Source organism: Lagenorhynchus albirostris, chromosome 11 (assembly GCF_949774975.1).
Source record: "Lagenorhynchus albirostris chromosome 11, mLagAlb1.1, whole genome shotgun sequence".
Lineage (NCBI taxonomy): Eukaryota > Metazoa > Chordata > Mammalia > Artiodactyla > Delphinidae > Lagenorhynchus > Lagenorhynchus albirostris.
Window position 1 is genome coordinate 84,205,705 of NC_083105.1, and position 22,988 is coordinate 84,228,692.

The 22,988-nt window shown below is 37.1% G+C and overlaps 1 protein-coding gene across 1 annotated transcript in view; it reads right to left on the reverse strand.

Annotated features, from left to right (window-relative positions):
- IRAG2 (inositol 1,4,5-triphosphate receptor associated 2) overlaps window positions 1–22,988 on the reverse strand; it is a 91,304-nt gene that overhangs the window by 13,858 nt on the left and 54,458 nt on the right. The window contains exons 22-31 of the mRNA XM_060166719.1: window positions 22,629–22,776; window positions 21,779–21,860; window positions 11,982–12,028; window positions 11,813–11,877; window positions 11,549–11,656; window positions 9,304–9,374; window positions 6,048–6,105; window positions 4,839–4,893; window positions 4,726–4,753; window positions 4,321–4,461 (exon numbers count right to left, since the gene is read on the reverse strand). Coding sequence (XP_060022702.1) covers window positions 4,321–4,461; window positions 4,726–4,753; window positions 4,839–4,893; window positions 6,048–6,105; window positions 9,304–9,374; window positions 11,549–11,656; window positions 11,813–11,877; window positions 11,982–12,028; window positions 21,779–21,860; window positions 22,629–22,776 — 803 coding nt within the window. The remainder of the gene's footprint in view (window positions 1–4,320; window positions 4,462–4,725; window positions 4,754–4,838; window positions 4,894–6,047; window positions 6,106–9,303; window positions 9,375–11,548; window positions 11,657–11,812; window positions 11,878–11,981; window positions 12,029–21,778; window positions 21,861–22,628; window positions 22,777–22,988) is intronic.

Below are 22,988 nucleotides of genomic sequence, written 5' to 3' on the forward strand. Positions count from 1 at the left end.
AATTGGCAATGGTAAAGAAATTATGCCTATAAATGAATTGAATGCACTATATGAAGAGCATAGTTTGAACTTTTAAGAAAAGTAATAAAAATATACTCGAATTAGATATGACTCTGATTACTATATTTGCTCTTCCATTGATGACAAGGTGAGATTGGGCTGGTTAGGCCGTTACGCCTTCATTGCCTTATGAATATTTATCTCAAACCTCTGCCCTTGAACCAAGATGATGGCTTTCCTGATGGAAGGCCATCTGTTTCACTGGAGTGGAGAAAGAATTAAGAGAACAGCATATTTGGAAGCCAACAAGCCATTGCTCATTCGCTGTGTGATCATGAGCAAATTTCTAATACTTGCGCATGTCTAAAATACCATAAATTTTATATAGCATCAGAAAGAAAAAGTGCTGCCAATAAAACCATAAGGCATCATTGACTGTAAATTGCATCTTAATTCTACAAATGTTATAATATCAAGCTTTCTGATTTGCTTTTTCTTCATCTGTCAGATGGAGACAACTGCATCTTCTTTCCAGGAATATTGTGACATGAGAGGTAATAGATGCCAATTGTTTGTCACACAGTAGATGCTCAATGAAATAGCAGCCACTTTTGAAACAGGCAGATATGTATGAGTTGCAACTGGAAAGTTGCTAACCAACTGGAATGACCATTGTCAGACATACAGTTTCTTACTGCAGTTTAAATAACCACCATTAGTTAGAAAGAGAACAGCATATATTAGTTGTTAGTCAAACAGAATATGGCTTACCAAAACTTAATCATGAAGAAATAGAAAATTTGAGTAGACCAATAATTAGTAAGGAGATTGAAGCAGTTATAAAAAGAAAAATCTCCCAAAGAGGAAAAGTCCAGTTCCAGATGGCTTCACTAGAGAATTCTATCAAACAGCTAAAGAAGAGTTAATACCAATCCTCCTGAAACTCTTGCAAAAAATTGAAGAGGAGGGAACACTTCCAAGTTCATTCTCTGAGGCCAGAATTACCCTGATACCAAAGCCAGACAACAACATTTCAGGAAAGCTATAGACCAATGTTCATTATGAATAGTGATGTAAAAATCCTCAACAAAATACTAGCAAATTGAATTCAATAGCACATTAAAAGGATTATACACCATGACCAAGTGAGATTTATTCCTGGAATGCAAGGATGGTTCAACATATGAAAATCAATCAGTGCAATACACCACATTAACAGAATGAAGGATAAATATCCCATGATCATCTAAACTGATAAGAAAAGCATTTGACAAGATTCAACACCTTTCATGATAAAAATATCCAAAAAAACAGAAATACAAGGAAACTACCTCAACATAATAAAGGCCATATATGAACACCCACAGCTAAAATCATACTCAATGGTGAAAGACTGAAAGCTTTTCCTCTAAGGTCAGAAACAAGGCAAGGATGCCTACTCTCACCACTTCTATGCAACTTAGTACTGCAAGTCCTATCCAGAGCAGTTAGGCAAGTAAAAAAATATATTCAAAAAATCCATATTGGAAAGAATGAAGTAAAATTATCTTTTTTCACAAATGACATGATCTTACATAAAGAGACCCCTAAAGATTCCACAAAAAGACTGTTAGAACTAATAAACAAATTCAGCAAAGTTGTAGGATACAAAATCAACACACAAAAATCAATTGCATTTCTATGCACTACCAATGAACCATCTAAGAAGGAAATTAAGAAAATAATTCCACTTACAATAGCATCCAAAAAAATAAAATAGTTGAGAATAAACCTAACCAAGGAGATGAAAGACTTGTACACTGAAAACTACAAAACATTGCTGAAAAAAATGAAAGAAGACACAAAGGGGAAGGCATCCTGTGTTCATGGACTGGAAGACTTAATTTTGTTAAGATGTCCATACTATTCAAATCAATCTACAGAGTCAATGTAATCTCTATCAAAATCCCAAAGGCATTTTTTTCAGAAATTGAAAAATTCATATAGAATCTCAAAGAACCCCAAAGAGCCAAACAATTTTGAAAAAGAAGTACAAAGCTAAAGGTATCCCATGTCTTGGCTTCAAAACACATTACAAAGATACAGTAACCAAAACAGTATGGTTCTGGCATAAAGACGGACCAGTAGAACTGAACAGCATGCCCAGAAATAAACCTATACATATATGGTCAAATGATCTTTGACAAGGGTGCCAAGACTACAAAATGGGGAAAGGATAGTCTCTTTAACAAATGATGTTGGAAAACTGCAAAAGAGTAAAGTTGGGCTCTTATTTTACACCATATACAAAAATCAACTCAAAATGGATTAAAGACCTAAATGTAGGACCCCAAACTATATAACTCTAGAAGAAAACACAGGGGAAAATCTTCATGACATTGTATTTGGCAATGATTTCTTGAATATGACACCAAAAGCATAGGTTACAAAAGCAAAAATAGAAAAACAGCACTGCATCAAACTTACAGACTTTTGTGCATCAAAGGACATAATCAACAGAATGAAAAGGCAAATTATGGAATGGGAGAAAATATTTGCAAATCATATATCCTATTTTAAAATTGGCAAAGGACTTAGACTATTTTCCAAAGATGATATACAAACGGCCAATAAGCATATGAAAAGATGCTCAACAATACTAATCATCAGAGAAATGCAAATCAAAACCACAGTGAGATACCACATTGCACCTATTAAATGGCTACTATCAGAAAACAGAAAATAGGGACTTCCCTGGTGGCGCAGTGGTTAAGAATCTGCCTGCCAATGCAGGGGACACGGGTTCGAGCCCTGGTCTGGGAAGATCCCACATGCCACGGAGCAACTAAGTCCGTGTGCCACAACGACTGAGCCTGTGCTCTACAGCCCACGAGCCAAAACTACTGAGCCCACGTGCTGCAACTACTGAAGCCTGCATGCCTAGAGCCCATGCTCCGCAACAAAGAAAAGCCACCACAATGAGAAGCTGGTGCACCGCAACAAAGAGTAGTCCCCGCTCACTGCAACTAGAGAAAGCCCGCATGCAGCAACGAATACCGAATGCAGCCAAAAATTAATTAATTAATTAAAAAAAAAAAGAAAACAGAAAATAACATGTTGGCCAGGATGTAGAGAAATTGGAACCTTGGTGCACTGTTAGTAGGATTTTAAAATGGTAACACCACTGTGCAAAACAGTACGGTGGTTCCTCAGAAACTTAAAATAGAACTCTATATGATCCGGCAATCCAACATCTGGCCATATTTCTAAAAGAACTGAAAGCAGGGTCTTGAAGAGATATTTGCACACCCATGTTCATAGCAACAATATTCAATGTTCACAATAGCCAAGAGGTGGAAGTAACTCAAATGTCCATCAATAAATGAATGGAGAAACAAAATGTGGTATATACGTACAATGGAATATTTCATTCAGCCTTAAAGGAAGGAAAGCCTGCCACATGCTACAACATGGATGAATTTGAAGACATTCTGCTAAGTGAAATAAGCCAGTTACAAAAAGACAAATACTATATGATTCCACTTACATGAGCTATCTAAAGTAGTCAAATTCATAGAAACAGAAAGCAGAATGGTGATTACCAGGGGCTGACAGAAGGGCAAAAGGGGAATAGTTTAATGGCTATAGAGTTTCAGTAAGCAAGATGAAAAAGTTCTGAAGATCTATCTCACAACAATGTGAATATACTCAACACTACTGATGTACACTTAAAATGGTTAATATGGTAAATTTTACATTATGTGCTTTTTTAACCACAGTAAAAAGCAGAATATGGTTTCTATATTTTTATTTTCTTTTTCCAAAATTAGCCCCCTTAATTTTCCAACCCATCCGTATATTTATGGTGACTGCACAAAATAGAAGAATAATAGTTGTTACACTTCTGTGTACCTTACAGAAGGTTTGCCCATTATCTGACAAGACTGAAATGCCACCGTTCTCTTTTTTCAGTTAATTAAATGGAAATCGTCTTTTGATTCTCTTCTTTGGAGCTTAACATTGATATTATCTCCTGTTGCTCAGTTTTCTGCATAATTACTCTTCTGCCTGAAATCTATTTGAAGATACAGAGAGATGGCAGAAGATTCACATAACTACTTTAAACGACATTTATTTGTTTTGTTACTTATACCATTCTATTGGTGAGCCTTTTATCTTAGCCTGACCCTGATTTCTTACCTCTTATTAATTCACATTTGAGTCAGGCAGGGCTTGGTACCTACTGTTGGTTTTAGTCATACAAGTAAACTCTTACGTAATTTTGGAAACCTTATTAATAATACAACCGAACGTGTAGCCCCCAAATGTTATGAGTCTCACCTCTAACAGTTTTAAACAGTTAGCAATTTCTTTCTTCAAATTTTCTTCTGCCAAGTCACGGGATCTTTCTTCAAGCTTCACTCTTTTCTCCAAGGTGAACCAGTCGCATTTAAATCCCAAAGATAACCTGAGAAATTCGGCCTGTTGTCAAAATAATGTGAGGGTGAGGACAGAACATTGGATGTAGTCAAATTTCCAGTTTAATACCAAATTACACTGAGGCATTTCTTTCTCCTCCCAGTGACATAATGGCACGCATAGGCTTTCCCTGCACTTTGTCATGGCCAAGCCAGACAGACACCAAACGTACGATAGCTTGTGCAAAAGCTCGCAGGGACTGCAGGCGAGTGAGTCTGAAACACGTATTTTTTTTACTAAAGGAAAAAACATTTGCTTGAAACTTACCTCCACCTCCTTCTCATTAGCAGAAGTGCTGTAAGATAAGAGAAAGAACTTACTCAAACATAGTTCAACAGAAAAGCAAAAAATGTGAGCGTGCTATATGAGGAGGAGCTTACTTGTCACTTTGTCTAAAGTTAACTGACTTCACAGGAAGAGAGGAAACAGCAGTGCCTATTAAAAGACAATAAGATAAAAAAAAAAAAGACAATAAGATAGTATTTGGTTAAACAGGCTTGACAGCTACAGGCACATTCAATCCAATGTTGTTAGGGCCTCCCTCCACTAAACAAAGGCGTTCATTGAAATATGTCCGAGAAGACTGCCAGCTAATAATGCATTTGCTTAAATATAAGATAACGTTATGTTACGCTTTGGGGATCACGATCATGTTGAAATTATGGGCTCACACTTCAGCGCGTGAATAGTCTTTGAAAACCTGAAGATGTCTCAGAGTCAAGGAACAGCCCAATTTGTTCTTTCTGCATTTGAATGTTTATTTGATTTGATTCCATGGTTAAATGCATAGCTTCATCTGGTACCCTGGTTTTCCTGCGGACCAAGGATTTAAAACCAGCAACTTTTATGACATCTTTTATCAGGCACTTTTCTAAGTGCTTTATACATAATTTCTTCAATCCTCAACAGCCAGACTTCTCTGGTGGGTACCGTTCTTATCTACAGTTTATAGGCTAGGAAACTGAATTGCAGCTTACCTAGCTCACACAGGTATTGGGGAGAACTAAATAAAACTATGCATATAGAGAATTTAGCTAGTACTTAGTACAGTCTAATTTCATAAAGGGTACTTTCTTTTTTTTTTTACTCATCATTTCCACTTTGCAGATGAAGAAATTAAGACTCAAGTTTAAATAGCTTGCCAAAGTCACAGCAAGTAAGAGAGTGACCAAGCATACAGTGAGTGACTCCAAAGGCAGAACTCTATTCACTATTCCATCCTAACAGAAGGGAGATGGGGAGAGAAGCATATTAGCACTCATTCTTCAAATACTGGCTTATTTGCTTTTAGACAGAACAATAAAAAAATCTCAGAGTAGAGCTTAGAATTTGCTACCAACATTGGCATGGTTCTTAGTTCACAATAGGGCACTAGTTATTACAAGACCTCTGGGCTTAACAGGCAATGCAACATAAATACGGCCTTTTGAAAACGCTACAAATTGAATCAAAATCAGTTCTATTTGGCTGATTTTATCTAGACATGCAGAGTTGTAGATGCCATATCTTTACTCAGAAAGATTTCATCCATAAAACATACCAGCAGGGAACAAAAGTTCACATGGGGGTTGGAAGAGAACATTCCTTACCTCCTGCCACACATTCTTTTCTGTGCTCATTTATTGTTTCTGGTTCCCCTTTGGCTTCCTAAAATCATAAAGAGATTTTATTGCTAAACACAGAGTGGAAATCCTTCATAGCTAATCATTTCTCGACTTCCTGTCCTCTCCTGCCTACCCTGTTCAAAAAACACTCTATAGTATGCAAAGAACTGTGCTAGGCATTCAGAAGGAAAGAGGACTGACTCCAAGGGGGTTTCTAATCTAGCTGAGGCATAAAAAACAGAAGTACATGAAAAGCTGCAATCATGATACAAGTTACTTCAGAGCAAACTAGGATTACTTGCCAAGTAAATGAGAGAGAGATAAATATGTGCTTTGCAAAAGGAAGAGAGCAACACCATGGGTTAAGAAGCATGGAAAGTCTCTGCAGACAAGGAACAAGCTGGAGCTTGAGGGAGAGATAGGACTGAATGGATGAAGAGGGGGCGCGGTGACCTAGGACTATCACACGCAGCTTTCCAGATGGATTGTTGGAGAAATTATGGCAAAATAGCAGCTAAGATTGTGCTATGTTTGGCTTTTACTCCATCTGAATATATTTTAAGGTCACTGACCAACTGTCCTACAAAGGTATCCATACGAGAATCACCATAATAGGAGAGTTGCTCTATACTGCCTGGGGAAATCTAAAGGAGAAGCTATAGGTATACAATTATTTTAGGATAATTATTATTCAACATTCTCAGAAATTTTCCATAAAAAATGAGGCCAAGACAAATTTCCTTGGTAGGGCCCTTGACACCATGTCATGTAAGTTCTGGACAACTGTAACAAATGAAATAATACAGGTAAAACACTGGATCATCCTTATCAATATTTACATACTCCAGTTTTTTTAATCCCCCCTCAACCCTGTGACATCTTCTAGTTCCTCATCTCCCATTTGTGATCAGTGAACTACTCTGCCCCTGCACCTAACGCTCCAAGGAAACTGCCCTCCCCAGTTATCAGTGAACTCCCGACTGCCATATCCAATGGATAATTTTCAGCCTTTATCTATTTTTTTTTTTTTTTTTTTTTTTTTGTGCGGTACGCGGGCCTCTCCCGTTGCGGAGCACAGGCTCCGGACACACAGGCTCAGCGGCCATGGCTCACGGGCTCAGCCGCTCCGCGGCACGTGGGATCCTTCTGGACCGGGGCACGAACCCGTGTCCCCTGCATCGGCAGGCGCACTCTCAACCACTGCGCCACCAGGGAAGCCCTAGCCTTTATCTTATGTGACCTCACTGTAGCATCCAAATCGATCTATAATCCCCTCCTTCTTGAAGTTTTTTCATCCCTTGGTTCCCCTTTCCTGACGTCCCCCCATCACTACAAAGCTCCTTCTTGGTCTCCTCCACCATTGCCTTCTCTTATTAGGCAATGGAATCATCAAGAGTCCATTATCCTCTGTGCTCTCTCTCTGCCTGCCCTCCTTCCTTGGGGAATCTCATCCACCTGCTTGGTTCTTTGCTGGTAATTCACAAATATGTGTCTGCTTCTGAAAGTCCCACGGGTGAGCTTATGAATATGGGTATAGAGTTATCTATAAAATCTCCTTACAGGGTATTAATGATGTCTCCTATCAACCTGAAACTTGACTTACCTCAAATTAAATTAAATTAAATTTACCCCACAAATTCTTCTCACTCCCTCCTACTCTCATGTTATTCTATTCGTTCTGTAGGTTAGGCCAGAAACCTGGGTGTTGACCTTTTCCCAGACCCCTGATTATCAGTTACCATGTACTGTGAATGCTATACCCCAAGTATCTCTCAAATGAGTCTCATTTTTTCCATCATCACTAAATTCATACTATCTTCATTTCTTGCCTGAATTACTACTATAGCATTCTAACCAATTTTCCACCTCCATTACTACATTTTCTAATCCATTATTTTTTAAAGTTTTCTTTCTTTTTTTTTTTTTGAGATGAGCTAGGAAAGACTAGAGGACTTGAATTTTCCTCTGTCCATTTTTTATAAGGGGCAACCACTTTCGGCATGTGGGCTAGCCAACACTACACTTTATATATACTTTACACTACAAAGAATTATCCCAAATCACATATCCAATTACTCCACTCCCTTCAGATAAGAATTGTATAAAATTTTTATCTACCTTATTACCTTCAATGTATACATGCCACAACCTTCTCTTAACCTGAGTTAGTTGCATGAGTCTCTGTTTCTTGTAATCAAATAGGCCTAACTAAAAGAATGTTTATACACTGAGGGGAAAACAATAATAATACACACACACAGACACACACCTCCGCACACAGAATACAGAGAGGGACTGATGTATAAATGAGACCCTTAAAGGAACGTAGAATTGCCCATAGTCTGTAAGTTACCCTTCAAATAATTATAAATTCATACCAGTGGCGATATGCCTTCCCTTTAAGGAAAGGAATTTAATTATTTTTCTATAAATATTTAAATATTCATCCTTATAATGTTTTATAGCAGTTTGCCATGTACCTGTATAACATTCGATACCACTCACTAGGAACCTCCTCCATGACACCTCTTCTGTCCTCTCACCCCAACCATTTCTCTTTCATATCGCTGACTAGTCTAATTACTGAGTAATTGTATGTTTCTTCCATTAATTATAACACATCTTTAAGATAGATATCACTGTTTTGTTTAGCCTTATTTATTAATGCCTTCATTTATTTAAGAGTACTCTACAGATAGATATTTAGCTTGTTTCCAGCAGATCTTTGATGAATAAATGAGTGAATGAATGAATGAAAGAAAAATCAGTGTGGAGTCAGGAGGTCCTACCTGAGTCTACTGAGTGACCCTGGATGGTTTGGACTCAACTTCTTCATCTATACAATATTAGTATAACTAATTCTATTAACCTCATAATATTTTGAAAGGATAAGATGCAATCGTGCTTTTAAGAGTATTTTGCAAACTTAAAGGGACAGTTCTAAATATCATTGCAACATACCATTACTTTTACTGTTAACATGCATATGTTTCCTTACCTGATTTTTTTTTTTTTTTTTTTTTTTTTTTTTTTTTTTTTTTGCGGTACGCGGGCCTCTCAGTGTTGTGGCCTCTCCCACCATGAAGCACAGGCTCCAGACGCGCAGGCTTAGCGGCCATGGCTCAAGGGCCCAGCCGCTCTGCGGCACGTGGGATCTTCCCGGACCAGGGCACGAACCCGTGTCCCCTGCATTGGCAGGCGGACTCCCAACCACTGCGCCACCAGGGAAGCCCCTCCTTACCTGATTTGACATGATTTTTTCTTCATTCACAGAGCCTTGGAGTGCAATATTTTCAGGAGCTGGACTTCCACCTATAAGAAGGAGGAAACACATCAACAGTGTTGGGGGGAAGGGGAGCAGTAACAAGTAAAAGAGGAAGGAATAGTGAGGGTGGCAATGCGGGCGGAATAGTAAGTGGCAAAGTGCTTAACATGTGAGACAAATTTTGTACTAAAAAACTTTAAATGTGTCCATTCATTCAGATTCAGGACTAGGTCAGCTAAAGTTCCCAAGGAAGCTAACCACATAAGATTTCTTAACAGAAATGAATACCTGTATAAATGGCCTTCAAACAGTAGGGTTTTTAAAATAAAAAGCAGCTACTGCTGCTTTTTAAAATCAAACACATTACTAGTATAATTGCAGAAACTGAATGAAAGGAGGAACAATCAGTAACTTAGTAGCTTTTTTTTTTTTATAGATTGACAAACAGATTTTTAACAATTATATATGCAAGGCTGAAAACGAAGTGTATCCTTCCAAAACACAGTATCTTTCTAAATAAAGTGTAATCAAACTAAGAAGAAACGATGCACTTTTGATTTATGCCACTCCTTTTTGTAATTTCCCTTTGTTTATTTGTACTGTAATGCACTTGATGATGACTTTCCTCTTCACATGATCCATTGTCCTGACTTCAGTTCAGTGCAGGCACAAAGGTCAGTGGCTATAGTCAGATTTCGTTTCTTTCTTTTTAAGAAAACAGAATGGTTAAAGGATGTATTAGATATTTTTAATTTACATGGAAATAAGAGCAAAATGGTAACCCCTTTCTTCAGGGATATAAAATTTTCTCCCTATGGAAATTTTATTTTAGTTCTTTAAAAAAAAATTAAAACAGGTAGTAGATTCACATGGCCCATAGATGAAAAAGCGTAAAATTGTTTTCCAGTGAAAATTTTCCCTCCCGTCACGCCTGCCAGAAACCTACTTTACCTCCTCATAGACAATGTTACAAATTTTTGTCTAGCCTTGCAGAGATATTTTATATATACACAAAAACTTTTTTCTATTTTTTTTCCACAAATTTTTACATGCAATACATAATGTTTTGTACTTTGGCGTTTTTCCACACAAAAAATAGTTCTTTGATATCCTTCCAAGAAAAAAGTTTCCTTATATATGTTTTACAGATGTATACTAGTATTCCATTACATGGATATGCGAAAATATGTTAATTAGTCTTCTACTGATCCTTAACTTGTTTCCAATATTTTGTTGTTACAAACAATGTTGCAGTAAATAAACTTCCATATACATCATATAGTATGTATGTACTTAGATCTACAGGATAAAGTCCCAGAAACCAAATTGTTTTATCATGGAATATGTACATTTAAATTTTGGGTAGATATTGTCAAATTCCTCTCCATACTAATTACAATAATTTACATTCCCTGCAGCAGTGTATGAGAATTCTTTTCCCCCCAACAACCTTACCAACAGTGTGCAGTCAAATTTTTTATCTTTGTCTACATGACAGGTAAAAACTAGCACCCTGGTGCAGTTTTAATTAAAATTTTTCTTATTTGGCGTTAGGTAGAATATAAAGATATTCTTCAGTCAACTGAAGGAATGGATTCCATTTCTACAATTTTACAGCTCCTTTAACTTAGCACCTGTATCTCAAATTTAATTGTCCCAATTTAAACATTAGATGAGTTTTCCTTGATCGGTGTTTTTGGTTGGCATGAGAGCCTATGTTTCCCATGAGTGTCAACCGTAGTGATGTCTCACTGGGAACGGTTCAGAATAAGCACTTTATTTTCAGACTCACATGGCAGAAAAGGATCTAACATGTTATCTAGTTAATATCTGCCTCCTGAGTGGACCATCACTAATCGGTCCATCCTTTTAACCCAGTAGATTCTAATTAGGATTCTGAGAATTCCTAAGTAGGTGATTTCACATTTGCATCACAGTTGAGACTCAGGTGTGTCCAATCAATTTTGGCCATAAGGAAATATTTAAATCCCATTAAAATATACTGTAATTTTTATTTTAAATACAGAATTGGAAAAAAGTTGCTAACATTGTCATACAGGAAGGCCATGGTCACCTCTGGACTTCTTTTCTCCAGACTTTGTCTTCAAACTTCTTTTATAAAATAGTATTACTGAGCCACTGAGGATGGTTACTCCACTAGCTTCCAAGTTTGCTTAGTGTTTTAGAATGGAAACTCGTCTTGAACCCTTCAACAGCTTACCTTTGATCTTCTTCACAGCAGAAGTTGATCTTTTATCCTCCTCTTTCTCACAGAGTGGTTTACAATCAATGACACCAGAAGCCATATGCAAAATTTCTGATCCAGAATCTATCAACAGGAGGAAACTAACAGCATGAATACTATGCAGAAGGATTATTTGCTTATGTCCTTTTCATTTGCACACACCTTAGCAGGTCACAGAACATCCAAGCTTATAGTTATAATACTAACACTCTATTTTTATATCTTTTCTAATCTACTCACCACTTGAAGTTACAGTACTCTCTGTGGATGAAGTGTGTCCAGGAGATGGTAGGGTGGAATATTCCCTGTCAAAAAAGTAGAAGTATTTTAGAGTGTCTGGTCCAAAGAATTCTCTTAGAAACTAACTGAATATGCATCAAAAGTCATACACAGAGACAAACAAGCAAACCTGGACTGTGGCAGGCTCTCGGAATATAAGCGTTCAACACCATTCTCCTTAAGATAAAAAAAAAGAGAGAGAGAAACAAGTTTAACAATTTGACATTTTCCATTCCAGAGAAGTGGTGTTAAGCAAACATTTTCATACAGTTTTAAATGAACCCATATTTGCTTTGCTCTTCTGCAGAGGATATGGGAATGGGATGGTACAGGGCAGACTGATATACATACTTCCTCAAAGCTGTACTTGCAAAAAAAAATCCAATTTTAAGTATACTTACGAGTCCAATATTTAAAGAAAATTTAAATTCTTGGGCAAAACAAATTCTAAGCTTAAAGGGCAGATAGAGTTTATATCATGAACTCAAGTTTTCTTTAAACAGAACATTCTAGGTGGGCATAAAACAACATTTCTATTTATGGAAATATTACTCAACTTAAAAATTTTGGCTTGTTGATTTAAAAATGGTTCTCAATTTTCTAGCTAGACACATAAAACATTTTAAAGTTAATCCAATTCTCAAAGATCTGAGGGATTACATCTACGTCAGCACCTCTTCCTTGGGGCTCAAAAAGAACTTGACAAAACTGTGGTCCCAGCCTTCCAGGGCAAGCATGTGAAAGTCTCATTTGAGCTTCTTAACGTTTATCAAGAGTTCCTAATTTGGGGGGAACTTCAGGAGATTAGGTTCACTTATTCTCTTTCAAAAAATACAGTGGGAACACATGTTCCTCTTTAATAAAAAGTTTTTCTATTCAATAATAAGTATATTTTCATTATCATTTGGTTTATTTAGGAAAAAGTATAAAAATTTAATAAATTAAAACTGAAATCACTTGGACATATCCAAAATATGCACAGACAATGCAAAACTGAAGACATTTAAATATTCCATAATCAAACACACAGCTTCTGGTTAACTGGCACAACCAACAACAGGTTTCAATGGAGGGACGCCGTATATCATAAACCGAATTTAGACTCTCTCCAAGATAATACTGACTATAGTCACAGAAAGATAAAGGTTTAGCAAGAGTTTGCTGAATGTATAGTTATCCAATACAAAAAACAATAGCTTACATCTGTTCAGCACATTAAAATTTACAAAAGCCCTTTTATGTATCATCTCATTTAATTCTCCCAACAACCTTACGCAGTGGGTTTTACGGAAAAAGAAAAAAAAGATTTACTTATTTCAGGTAAGGAAAGTAAAACCAATGAATAAAGTAATTTCTCAGGAGTATTCAGAATGGTGGTGTCAGCCTCTAAACAGTCTAAACAATCAGACTAAATACAGTCTGATTGTAAACAGAACTGTCTTCATTGTAAACAGAACTGTCTCTGAAATACCCTAAGGCTATTGGAGAGGCAGACTTCACAGTGATTGTCTTAGACTGGTAGATGATTTGAATATAAACTTTTAAAATGTTCCCCTCAAATGTTTAGAAAACTCCACAAACTTGCACGGCAAGAATTTACACCTAATCCTCCTACATATAAATGTTGGGCAATCTTCTCTTTTATTTCATTTTTGTCCCTGCTTTAAATGTCTTTGTGTCAGATTATATGTAACTGAAGCCTCCTGTGACATCACTTTAATTTAAGTCAACAACTTTCATCAAAGGCCCAGTTTGGGCCAGAAACAGTGAAAGGCTGTTTCTGGCACAAAACAGAAAGGTTGGAGAGACCAAAAACACAGTCCTTGTCCCAGAGGAGCTCACAGGCCAGTCAGAAAGACAAATACGTAAAACAAATACTTCGCAAATTATAAGCAGCATTCCACAGAGGAAAGTAACATGCACAGAACAGAGTAGGGTAATATTTGCATTCAATTTTGAAGAGAAATTATACCTTATACTTCACAGGTAGTTAAATGATATTGGCTCTATCCTTAAGATATTTAAATAGATTGTACTAGTCATTAGTATATGCTTATTTAACTATCTGCCAATATATATGTAAGAAATGAAGCTATAAAAATATGAAAAAATTAAACATTAAATATGAAAAAATTAAACATTCTCTATCCTTAAGATATTTAAATAGATTGTACTAGTCATTAGTATATGCTTATTTAACTATCTGCCAATATATATGTAAGAAATGAAGCTATAAAAATATGAAAAAATTAAACATTAAATATGAAAAAATTAAACATTCTCTATCCTTAAGATATTTAAATAGATTGTACTAGTCATTAGTATATGCTTATTTAACTATCTGCCAATATATAAGAAATGAAGCTATAAAAATATGAAGAAATTAAACATTCTTCAGTCACATTAAGTATCCTCCATAAAAGTCAACAAGGATTGACTCCTTAATAATAAAAAAAATCAGGCCCATTTTACTCTCCATAACATACAAATCTGTTATTATGTGTGGCTTGAAAAAACACTTATTACCGTGCTACAATTAATAATACATATTATATATAATAACTATATTGCACTAACTAAAAAGCTAATTTTGTCAGAAAAATATTTCTTCTTATACCAATCAGAGTCATGAATACCTGTATTTGAATTTAAGAGGTATGAAAGAGAATGCAGTTATTTTCTATTCAATTAAACTGATTTCCAGTATTAGGGGAAAGGGAACACATTATTTCTGTAAACTTTGTTTTTTAAAAAAAAGTTTATTATTTAAAGTCAAAATAATAATAAATGTAGCAAAAATACAGTTTGCTTTCATTATACTAGAAATAAATCTCATTTGCCATATGGTCTGTGTAAAGCCCTTCTTTTGTCCTATTTTTTATATGTGAAACCTTTTGGTAAACGTAAAATATTTATTGATTAAATAAGTAACAATTCTGTGATTTTCGAGAAATGGCATATATTTTGTAGCTGTACGTTACTACATTGTTCTGTTGCAAGGATATTGGATATTATTGGATATTACTCCCAATTCATTAATCTTTATAAATCTCACTAATCAGAAAACAACATAATATACAACATATCTCAATCTTAATTTTTCATACATTTGGTCTAACATTTTTTTCCTCCTTACAAGAAGCAGCAGATAAAAGAAGGAGATTTTTTTCCTTCCAAATTTAGGGTTATAGTTAATGAAAGTTGAAGATATAGCCCCTCAGGGTGTCTGTACCTGTGAAGGGGGGGTGAAAAATAACTCAGCAAAAACTTTCTACAATTGTGCTCTTTTCTTCCAGTTTCAAAAGGCACCCCTATTTAAACCCACAGGAGAACCTAACACACACAACAACTGTAGGATCTGGGCAGATGATAAAAAAGATAATTTACTGGATATATTTTAAAACCAAGGAAAATCAAGAAACTGACTAAAAGCAAGAAAAAGAAATTTCAGAAGAGAGACTTACCTACATGTAGAAGATTGGCTCAAGTCAATGAGTCTAACATATGCCGACAGCATAGAGCAGGAAGCATGTTCTTCCTGTTCGAGCCATTCAAATATCAACCTGCATAACATTTACATGAAAATCCGTGGTCCAGCCCATTTGCTTTTGAGAGTAAAAGTCTAACGTAGGGTGGGGTAGTTAAGGTACTCATGGAACAAAGCAAGACATTCTCCCACGGGCTAGATCAGCAAATGCAGGATGCATACACACATATTCTCTCTCTCTCTCTCTCTCTCTCACACACACACACACACACACACACACACACACACACACACAGCAGTATTATTTTAATATTTAGATAGAAAATATGAAGAACAATAAGAAATAACTTCTAAGGTATTAGTAAGGGCAATTAACAGGCCTAGATAATCTCCCAGGGTTACTCTTCTAGATGACGTGCTATTTCATCCTTAGATTTTTATGATCAGAAACCCTTCCACTAATAAACATTCATGTTACCGATGTAATTTTTACTTTTAGATCCATTTTAGACAATTGACGTTGCTCAAATAAACTAATATGATTTTCTGAGAAAAGAAGAAAAACCGAACAAAAGGAGTCTATATAGACTTATTTTATTCTAACTTAAAAAAAACAAAAATGCCCTTGACTTGAAGTTGGTTTCAATATTCTAAAAAGAAAAGAAGGTAAAATTAAACATCAAAAGATTACAACTGTTATAACCTAAATAAAACGAAATTCCTTCACGAGTTTTTTGGGGTTTTTTTGCAATTTCTAACTAAAAGGACACCACACCTTCAGGTCCGCAGGACACTCCCACCACTTTGAGGTTCATTTGTAATACAGTTATAAGCCAACTTCTACATGTCCCAGTTTTGCAACTGGCAATGTTATTTATTCTCCAAGTTTATTAAAGCTGCACCCACGCACAGCTTGAGAGAACAGGACATACAATGGCCAGAAAATCTGAGATACTTTAAAACTGATTCTGTCCTTTGCCTCATAAATCACCTTCTCCTAGTGATAGTATATCTTAGGCAAAAACATGTAATGACATGAAGGAGACCTCAAAGGGATGGCAAAGCACTTAATATTTAGTGTATGTGATTTTTTTAAACAGCCAAAGAGAAAACAGAAATTCATCTTCCTGTCCTCTGACCTGTATCCTCTGAGCTTCACACTGCTGATAATTCTGATTCTGGGTGATAGTTACAGTTGCTATTTTCTGAGTGTTTACTATGAACCAGGTACTTTATATATGTTATAAAGTGTCTTGTTGGGGTCAAATCTGAGGTTGGAGTAGGTAGAGGGGAGAATCAGTTTCATCGTCATGTAATTTTCATGAAGCTTCTTAATTCTTGGAGTGTTTGGGGACAAACACAGGTACCTAATCACAAGTCCAGTTTTGCAAAGTCCCAGAAATCCTTTGGTTGCTCTTCAGACTCAATGGTGGGAGCAGTGAATAAGGAAAGATTATAAGGAGAGACAACTAAGCCCCAGAGAGAAATTGCCAAGAGTGAGGAAGAACTGAGAAAGTTGGGCCAAATGAACAGCTGGGTCTAGCTATAGAAGGGAGCAGCAATCCCTGATTCAGTGGGAGACTGTGCTACTAGCCAGCCCTGCTGGATTATCTACTTTCCTTGAAAAGTAGAGGATAATTTTAACTGCATCACAAGGAGTCCACCCAACACCACAGTAGTACCCAGCTCTGAAGGTGCTGAAACAAGAAGTGAGAGTCATCTCCCAACCGACCAGGAAGAGGAGATCACCAAAGGTCCAGACACAGCGTTCCAAGGAGGTCGACCGTGGAGCAGGCAGGGACTATGGACAGTGTGGGCAACAAACAGAAAGGACTGCAGAGATGTGAAACCAACTACCTTCTCCAGCGATCTCTCAGGAGGTGAAGTGTCCTTCCCTGGGACCCACAAGTTGATGAGATCAGAAGGACATTGGGATATACCGGTAGGCACCAGTATAGAGGCTCTTGGAAATGCTGAGAAGGGACCCCATGAATCAAAAAGGCCTTCCTATGCATCAGCAAGTGGGGAGACAGAGCACTGAGATTTGTCTCTCCTCTAAATTTGACCTACTTGGTTTGTTTCCCTGGACTGGTTAGGCCAGAATTCAGCTGCTGCAGAGATATATAGGTATATGTATATGCATAATATACGTATATGTGTATGTGTGTATTTGAATCCTGAAAAGGACTCTGCAAAGTAATATCTCTGTTTCACAAGGGAACACACACAAACTGAAAGGGGTTAGGCCACTTGTCCGAGTTCATACAGCTAATAAGTAACAGAGTCAGCTTAAACCCACAACTGCTTAATTCCAAAGCCTACACTATGTGGCTAAAAATTCTAGGTCATGACTGGGAAATATTTCAAATAAATACAAAAGTAGACAGGATAGAATAATTACCCTTTGTGTACCCATTCTGCAGATTCAACAATTAACAACCTATGGCCCATCTCCTTTCATCTATACCGTCACCCACTAAACCTACCTTAGCATTGTTTTGAAGCATATCCCAGATACCATAGACATTTCTTTCATAAATATTTTAGTCTGAGTCTCTAAAAGATGAGGACTGGAAATAATTTATTTCCTTTCTTCCTCTTTATGCTAAAATATCCCAAATAAATAGATTTCACTGGGTCATTAAAGTAGCTCTGTTCTCCCCAGGAATGTCCCAAACTGGACCCCAAATTATTTTACTAAGACACGTTCTTTTTGAGGTATTAGTCTTGCTAGAGTCCTTTGGTCACCCAAAGATCCCCTTATGAATACTGATGTTCACTCTTATCTCCTATTGTGCTTTCTGAAAAAGATGCTAGAATATAGCTTCCTCTATGAAAATGGGAGAGGAATTAAAAAAATAAATCTAAGGTTCTCAGGAACACCAGTCAGAAAGCAAGAGGGCGAGACTGTCAATTCAACAAGTCCACTGGGTGCTCACTCAATGTTTTAAATAGAGCCTGTAGGGAGTACAAAAATAAATAAGTCAATAGGCATTCAACAAAAATTAATAGAGCAGCTACTGCATACCAAATCTATTCAGGTTGCTAGGTGCACATTGGTTAATGGCCAAAGGCACTCTACACCAAGTTTATAATCTGATACAGGAACATGTTAAGAAAACAAAGAACTACAATGTAACCAAAATATAGACGAGAGGAGCACAGAGTTACTGAGGTCTAAAAGAAAAGAGTGAACTTATTTTTTTCCTGAGTGCTACGGTTGAGAAATGAGGAAAATGAGGCCTGAATGACAAGACTTTTCCATAGTAGCAGAGAGGTCAAACCAGGGAATACCCTCACTTCTTGACTTCTAATCCATTACGATTTCCATCTCAAGAAGGACTAGAGATGCTTGATGGTAAACATTTCTCACTACCACAAAAGGTTTTATGGAACACTTGGTTTTTGGAATGGGCCTTGATAGTCAAATAGAATTTGACAAGTGGAGAAGTGGAAGTGTTCTGGGCAGAGAAAACAGCATAAACAGCTTTGTGTCACATATTCCAACGATACAGACCACCTGGTTCGGCTGACATTTAGGGACAATTATAAGGCATGGATGGGGAAAGGATGGAAAGGTAGGTTGCAACCAGATTAGAGAAGAGCTTGAATACCAGGGCAAGTTGTTTGTTTTGAAGGCCCTCAAGAGTGATGAAATTCCAAGAGTTTGAAGCCAAAGAGTTAGGAAAACACAACGATTTATGGGTCGCTGGGACAAACACGGGTTATATGCTTTGTAATTTTAATTTCATGTTTCATCCTAATTCTTATGAATGAGAATGCATAGATAAGCATTATCTAAGGAGAGAGTTCTATTTGTTTAAGAGATGGGTGGGGGGCATGAAGGGGTAGAAGGTGGGGATTTACTCAAGGGACAGGCATGAGGGAGTCAACAGGCTGCCCGGATTCCTCAGTGGAGCAGAGGAAAAGGGAAACAGTGGACATTGGTGGGAACAGCCATAGAGTACAGCTGACAGATTAGTTCCTGGGGCCTATGGACGAAATGGCACGGAGGCAGCAGGAAAACCTTCAGGGAATCTATACATTTCCGCAGGAGCATTTAACAGGAGTTTGTCTTGTGATCTCTGTTCACTCCTACTTCATGGGTGTCGAGACAAAATAATTCGGTCACATATCCTAATGAGAGTGGATTAGGAGCTCCTTTTAGATACAAAAGGGAGCAAATTTATTTCTTAGCCAAAAAACTACTTTCAAGGTAACTAGGAGTCGTTATTATGATTGAAACGTCTAAATTCAGTGTTCTCAGAGGAGTTGTAAGAAGGGATTAATCTTTGAAGCTATACAAACTTGAATTTGAATCCCAGGTTTGCTACTTACTAGTTGAGTGATCCTGGTTAAGTTATTTAACCTCTCTGAACTTCAGTTGCCTCATCTGTAGAAGCAGAGAATACTTACCATTCAAAGTTGTAAAGAGAATTAATAACATGGCACGTGGAAATGTTTTCCTACAAAGCACCTGGTACACAACTGATGTTGGTTCCTTCCCCTTTCTTGGTGAAATCAGTACCAGATAAAAGGGAAATTACTAACAACCAAACATCCTGTAAGCTTCCAAGTTCAACTTCCTTTATTAAAACTTTACAAGAACTGCTAAGGAATAGCAAAATAGATTCATTTCCTTTTTCTTTCCTTTTCTCAGCTATTCAATAGGATGGGGTACTAAGGAATGGAAAAATGTGAGATACATACACTTAAAAGAATAAGAACAACTCATATAAATCATTTTTTTTAAAAACTCATTTTTTAAAATGGACAAAAGATCTGGGTAGACATATCTCTAAAGAAGATATACACATGGCCAATGAGTGCATGAAAAATGCTCAACATCATTTGTCTTTAAGGAAATGCATATCAAAACCACAAGATACCACTTTACATCCACTAAGATGCCTATAATCAAAAAGATAGACAAAAAATAATAGATACATGTATATATATAACTGAATCACTTTGCTGTACACCTGAAACTAACACAACATTGTTAATCAACTATGCTCCAATATAAAGTAGAAATTAAAAAATCAAATTTAATTTAATTAAGAAAAAGATAGACAAGTGTTGACAAGGATGTAGAGAAAATGAAATCCTCATACATTACTGGTGGGAATGTAAAATGGTGTAGCTGCTTTGAAAATCTGTTTTGCAGTTCCTCAAAGTGGTAAACATACAGTGACCATACGATGCAATAATTCTACTCCTAAATACATACCCCAAAGAACTGAAGACATATGTTTACACAAAATGTTTTACGCTAATGTTCTTAGGGGCATTATTCATGGTAGCCAAAAAGTAGAAACAACCCAAGTGCTTATCGGTGGTGAATGGATAAACAAAAGGTGGTGTATTCATACACTGGAGTATGATCCAGTCATAAAGAGGAATGAGGCACTGATAACAGGCTACAACACGGATGAACCTTGAAAACATTACATTAAGAAAAGGAGCCAGTCACAAGAGGTCCGTATTGTCTTATTCCATTTATATGAGACATCCAGGATAGGCCGGTCTATAGAGGCAGAAGGCAGATTAGTGGCTGCCCAGGGTGGAGTGGGGTGGCGGATAGGGGTAGCCTGCTAGTAGGTGTGCAGTTTCTTTCTAAGGGGATCAAAGTGTCCTAAAGTTGATTGTGGTGACCCCTTGCGGAGCACAGGCTCTGGACGCGCAGGCTCAGCGGCCATGGCTCACGGGCCCAGCCGCTCCGCGGCATGTGGGATCCTCCCGGACCGGGGCACGAACCCGTGTCCCCTGCATCGGCAGGCGGACTCTCAACCACTGCGCCACCAGGGAAGCCCAATAAACCTTTTTTAAAAAAAGGAAGAGTGATGGATTTCCAGATTCTGGAACAGAATGGTCTGCTCCATTTGACTGAGGAGATCACGTTCCCTCAGGCTCAGACTGCTGACCAAGGAAAGTGCTCCAGGCACATCTCCACGACCTGGGGTGTTTGCCTAAGTGCCCTCAGCTACTCAGTATTCTCTTCTTGGCTAGAGGAGTACTATTAGCACCTAACTGCAGCCATGGGTACTCCTTGGGCTTTGCCTTACTCTGTACAGCAAAGTACCAGCACCTCAAAGATTATCTAGCCTTTACCTCGAGAGAGTCAATGAGACCTGAGACTCCTGATAGCCAGTAGTGAATTTAAGTCCCAAACCAGCCTGCCTTTCAAACAAAAAGTTCAGCACACTTCATCAAAATCTCCATTTGGTTATATATCCTTGAGTTCATACTATAGAAGGGGTAGAAATCCCCCCAGATGCCATCAAAGGTTGACATTTCTCATGCATCTGAATTCTGTGGTATAAGACTTGTACTTGCCATAAGAGTCTCTATAATACTTAAACAAAACAAAACAACACCATAGAAGAGGGTCAGGATATGGTAGAGCTAAAAATGAAGTTGAAATATAGTCCAATACTCACTTCCATACTTAGGTCATTATTCATCCTGATGCAACCTGAAAGATCTGTTCCTGGGTGGGGACCACCTGTAGGGCCTGGACACCTAATAATAGACAGTAAAGTTCCTTAATACAGGTGGAAAAACTGCAAATTTCAGCAGATACCAATCTACCACATAGTTCCCCTTCCCTGCCCCAATTTTACCGAATTTCTAATTAAGTTCATGTCTTAACGGAGACATGATGAAAGAGAGCTCTAAGCTCCATCAGCGAGAGAGGTTATAACCATAGAGAATCTAGTCCCAAATGAAAATGAAGTATTTGCAATTCAGAGTCTTGCTTCCTGACCCTCGATACAGAAAGGAAATTTCATTGGGGTGAACAGTGCTCACAAACTCCACTGACATTTCTGAACTTTTCCTAAGGAAGAAATGTCTGTGTACTTAGAAAGGTGAGTGAGCTCAGATGAGCTTTGGGAGAGGGTATGTGCGAGCACAGGGATAGAGTCCCAAAGACTTGTTCACCTGGAGTGTGAAGGAATAGAAAGATGATCGAAACCTAGCTGAATGAGTTAACCTAGCAGTACATAGTATATTCCTAAAAACTGGGAAACATTTTAAGTAGCTTAATTTGTCTTTTACACTTTAAGAATGGATATCATGAAATTCAAAAGAGCTATAGAGAAAACTATAAAGGTATCTTTGTTTTAAAATTGTCAATTTTCAGAAAGTTAGAGAAGTTACACAATAAAAATTCCACAATAAAGATGTCGTGATGTCAAGATATGAAACTTTTACTGATTAAAAGTTTAGGCAATAGGAATAGGCCACCCACGAAAAGTAGGCCAAGTGTATTTTGCCCTTTGAACTTACTTGTGCCTTCCAGTCACATCCAAAGCACCTTCCTCTACTTCTCCATATTTGGGCCTTTCACGTGAAGCATGGATTCGGTTGGCTACACATGAGAAAGGTGTCAATTCTAGTCTTGGAATTGCTGTAAGACTATCCAGATACAAGGCATCTGCAGTAGAACAGAAAAGAATAAATATAGAAATTAATGGTTCAAATTATATATATATACTATTTCTTTTCCTCTTGGGAGATTAGACCATTTCTGAAAAAACAGAAGTCAGTTCAATTCAATTAACATTTTTTTTTGAATTTTTGAATTTTATTTTATTTATTTTTTTTATACAGCAGGTTCTTATTAATCATCCATTTTATACACATCAG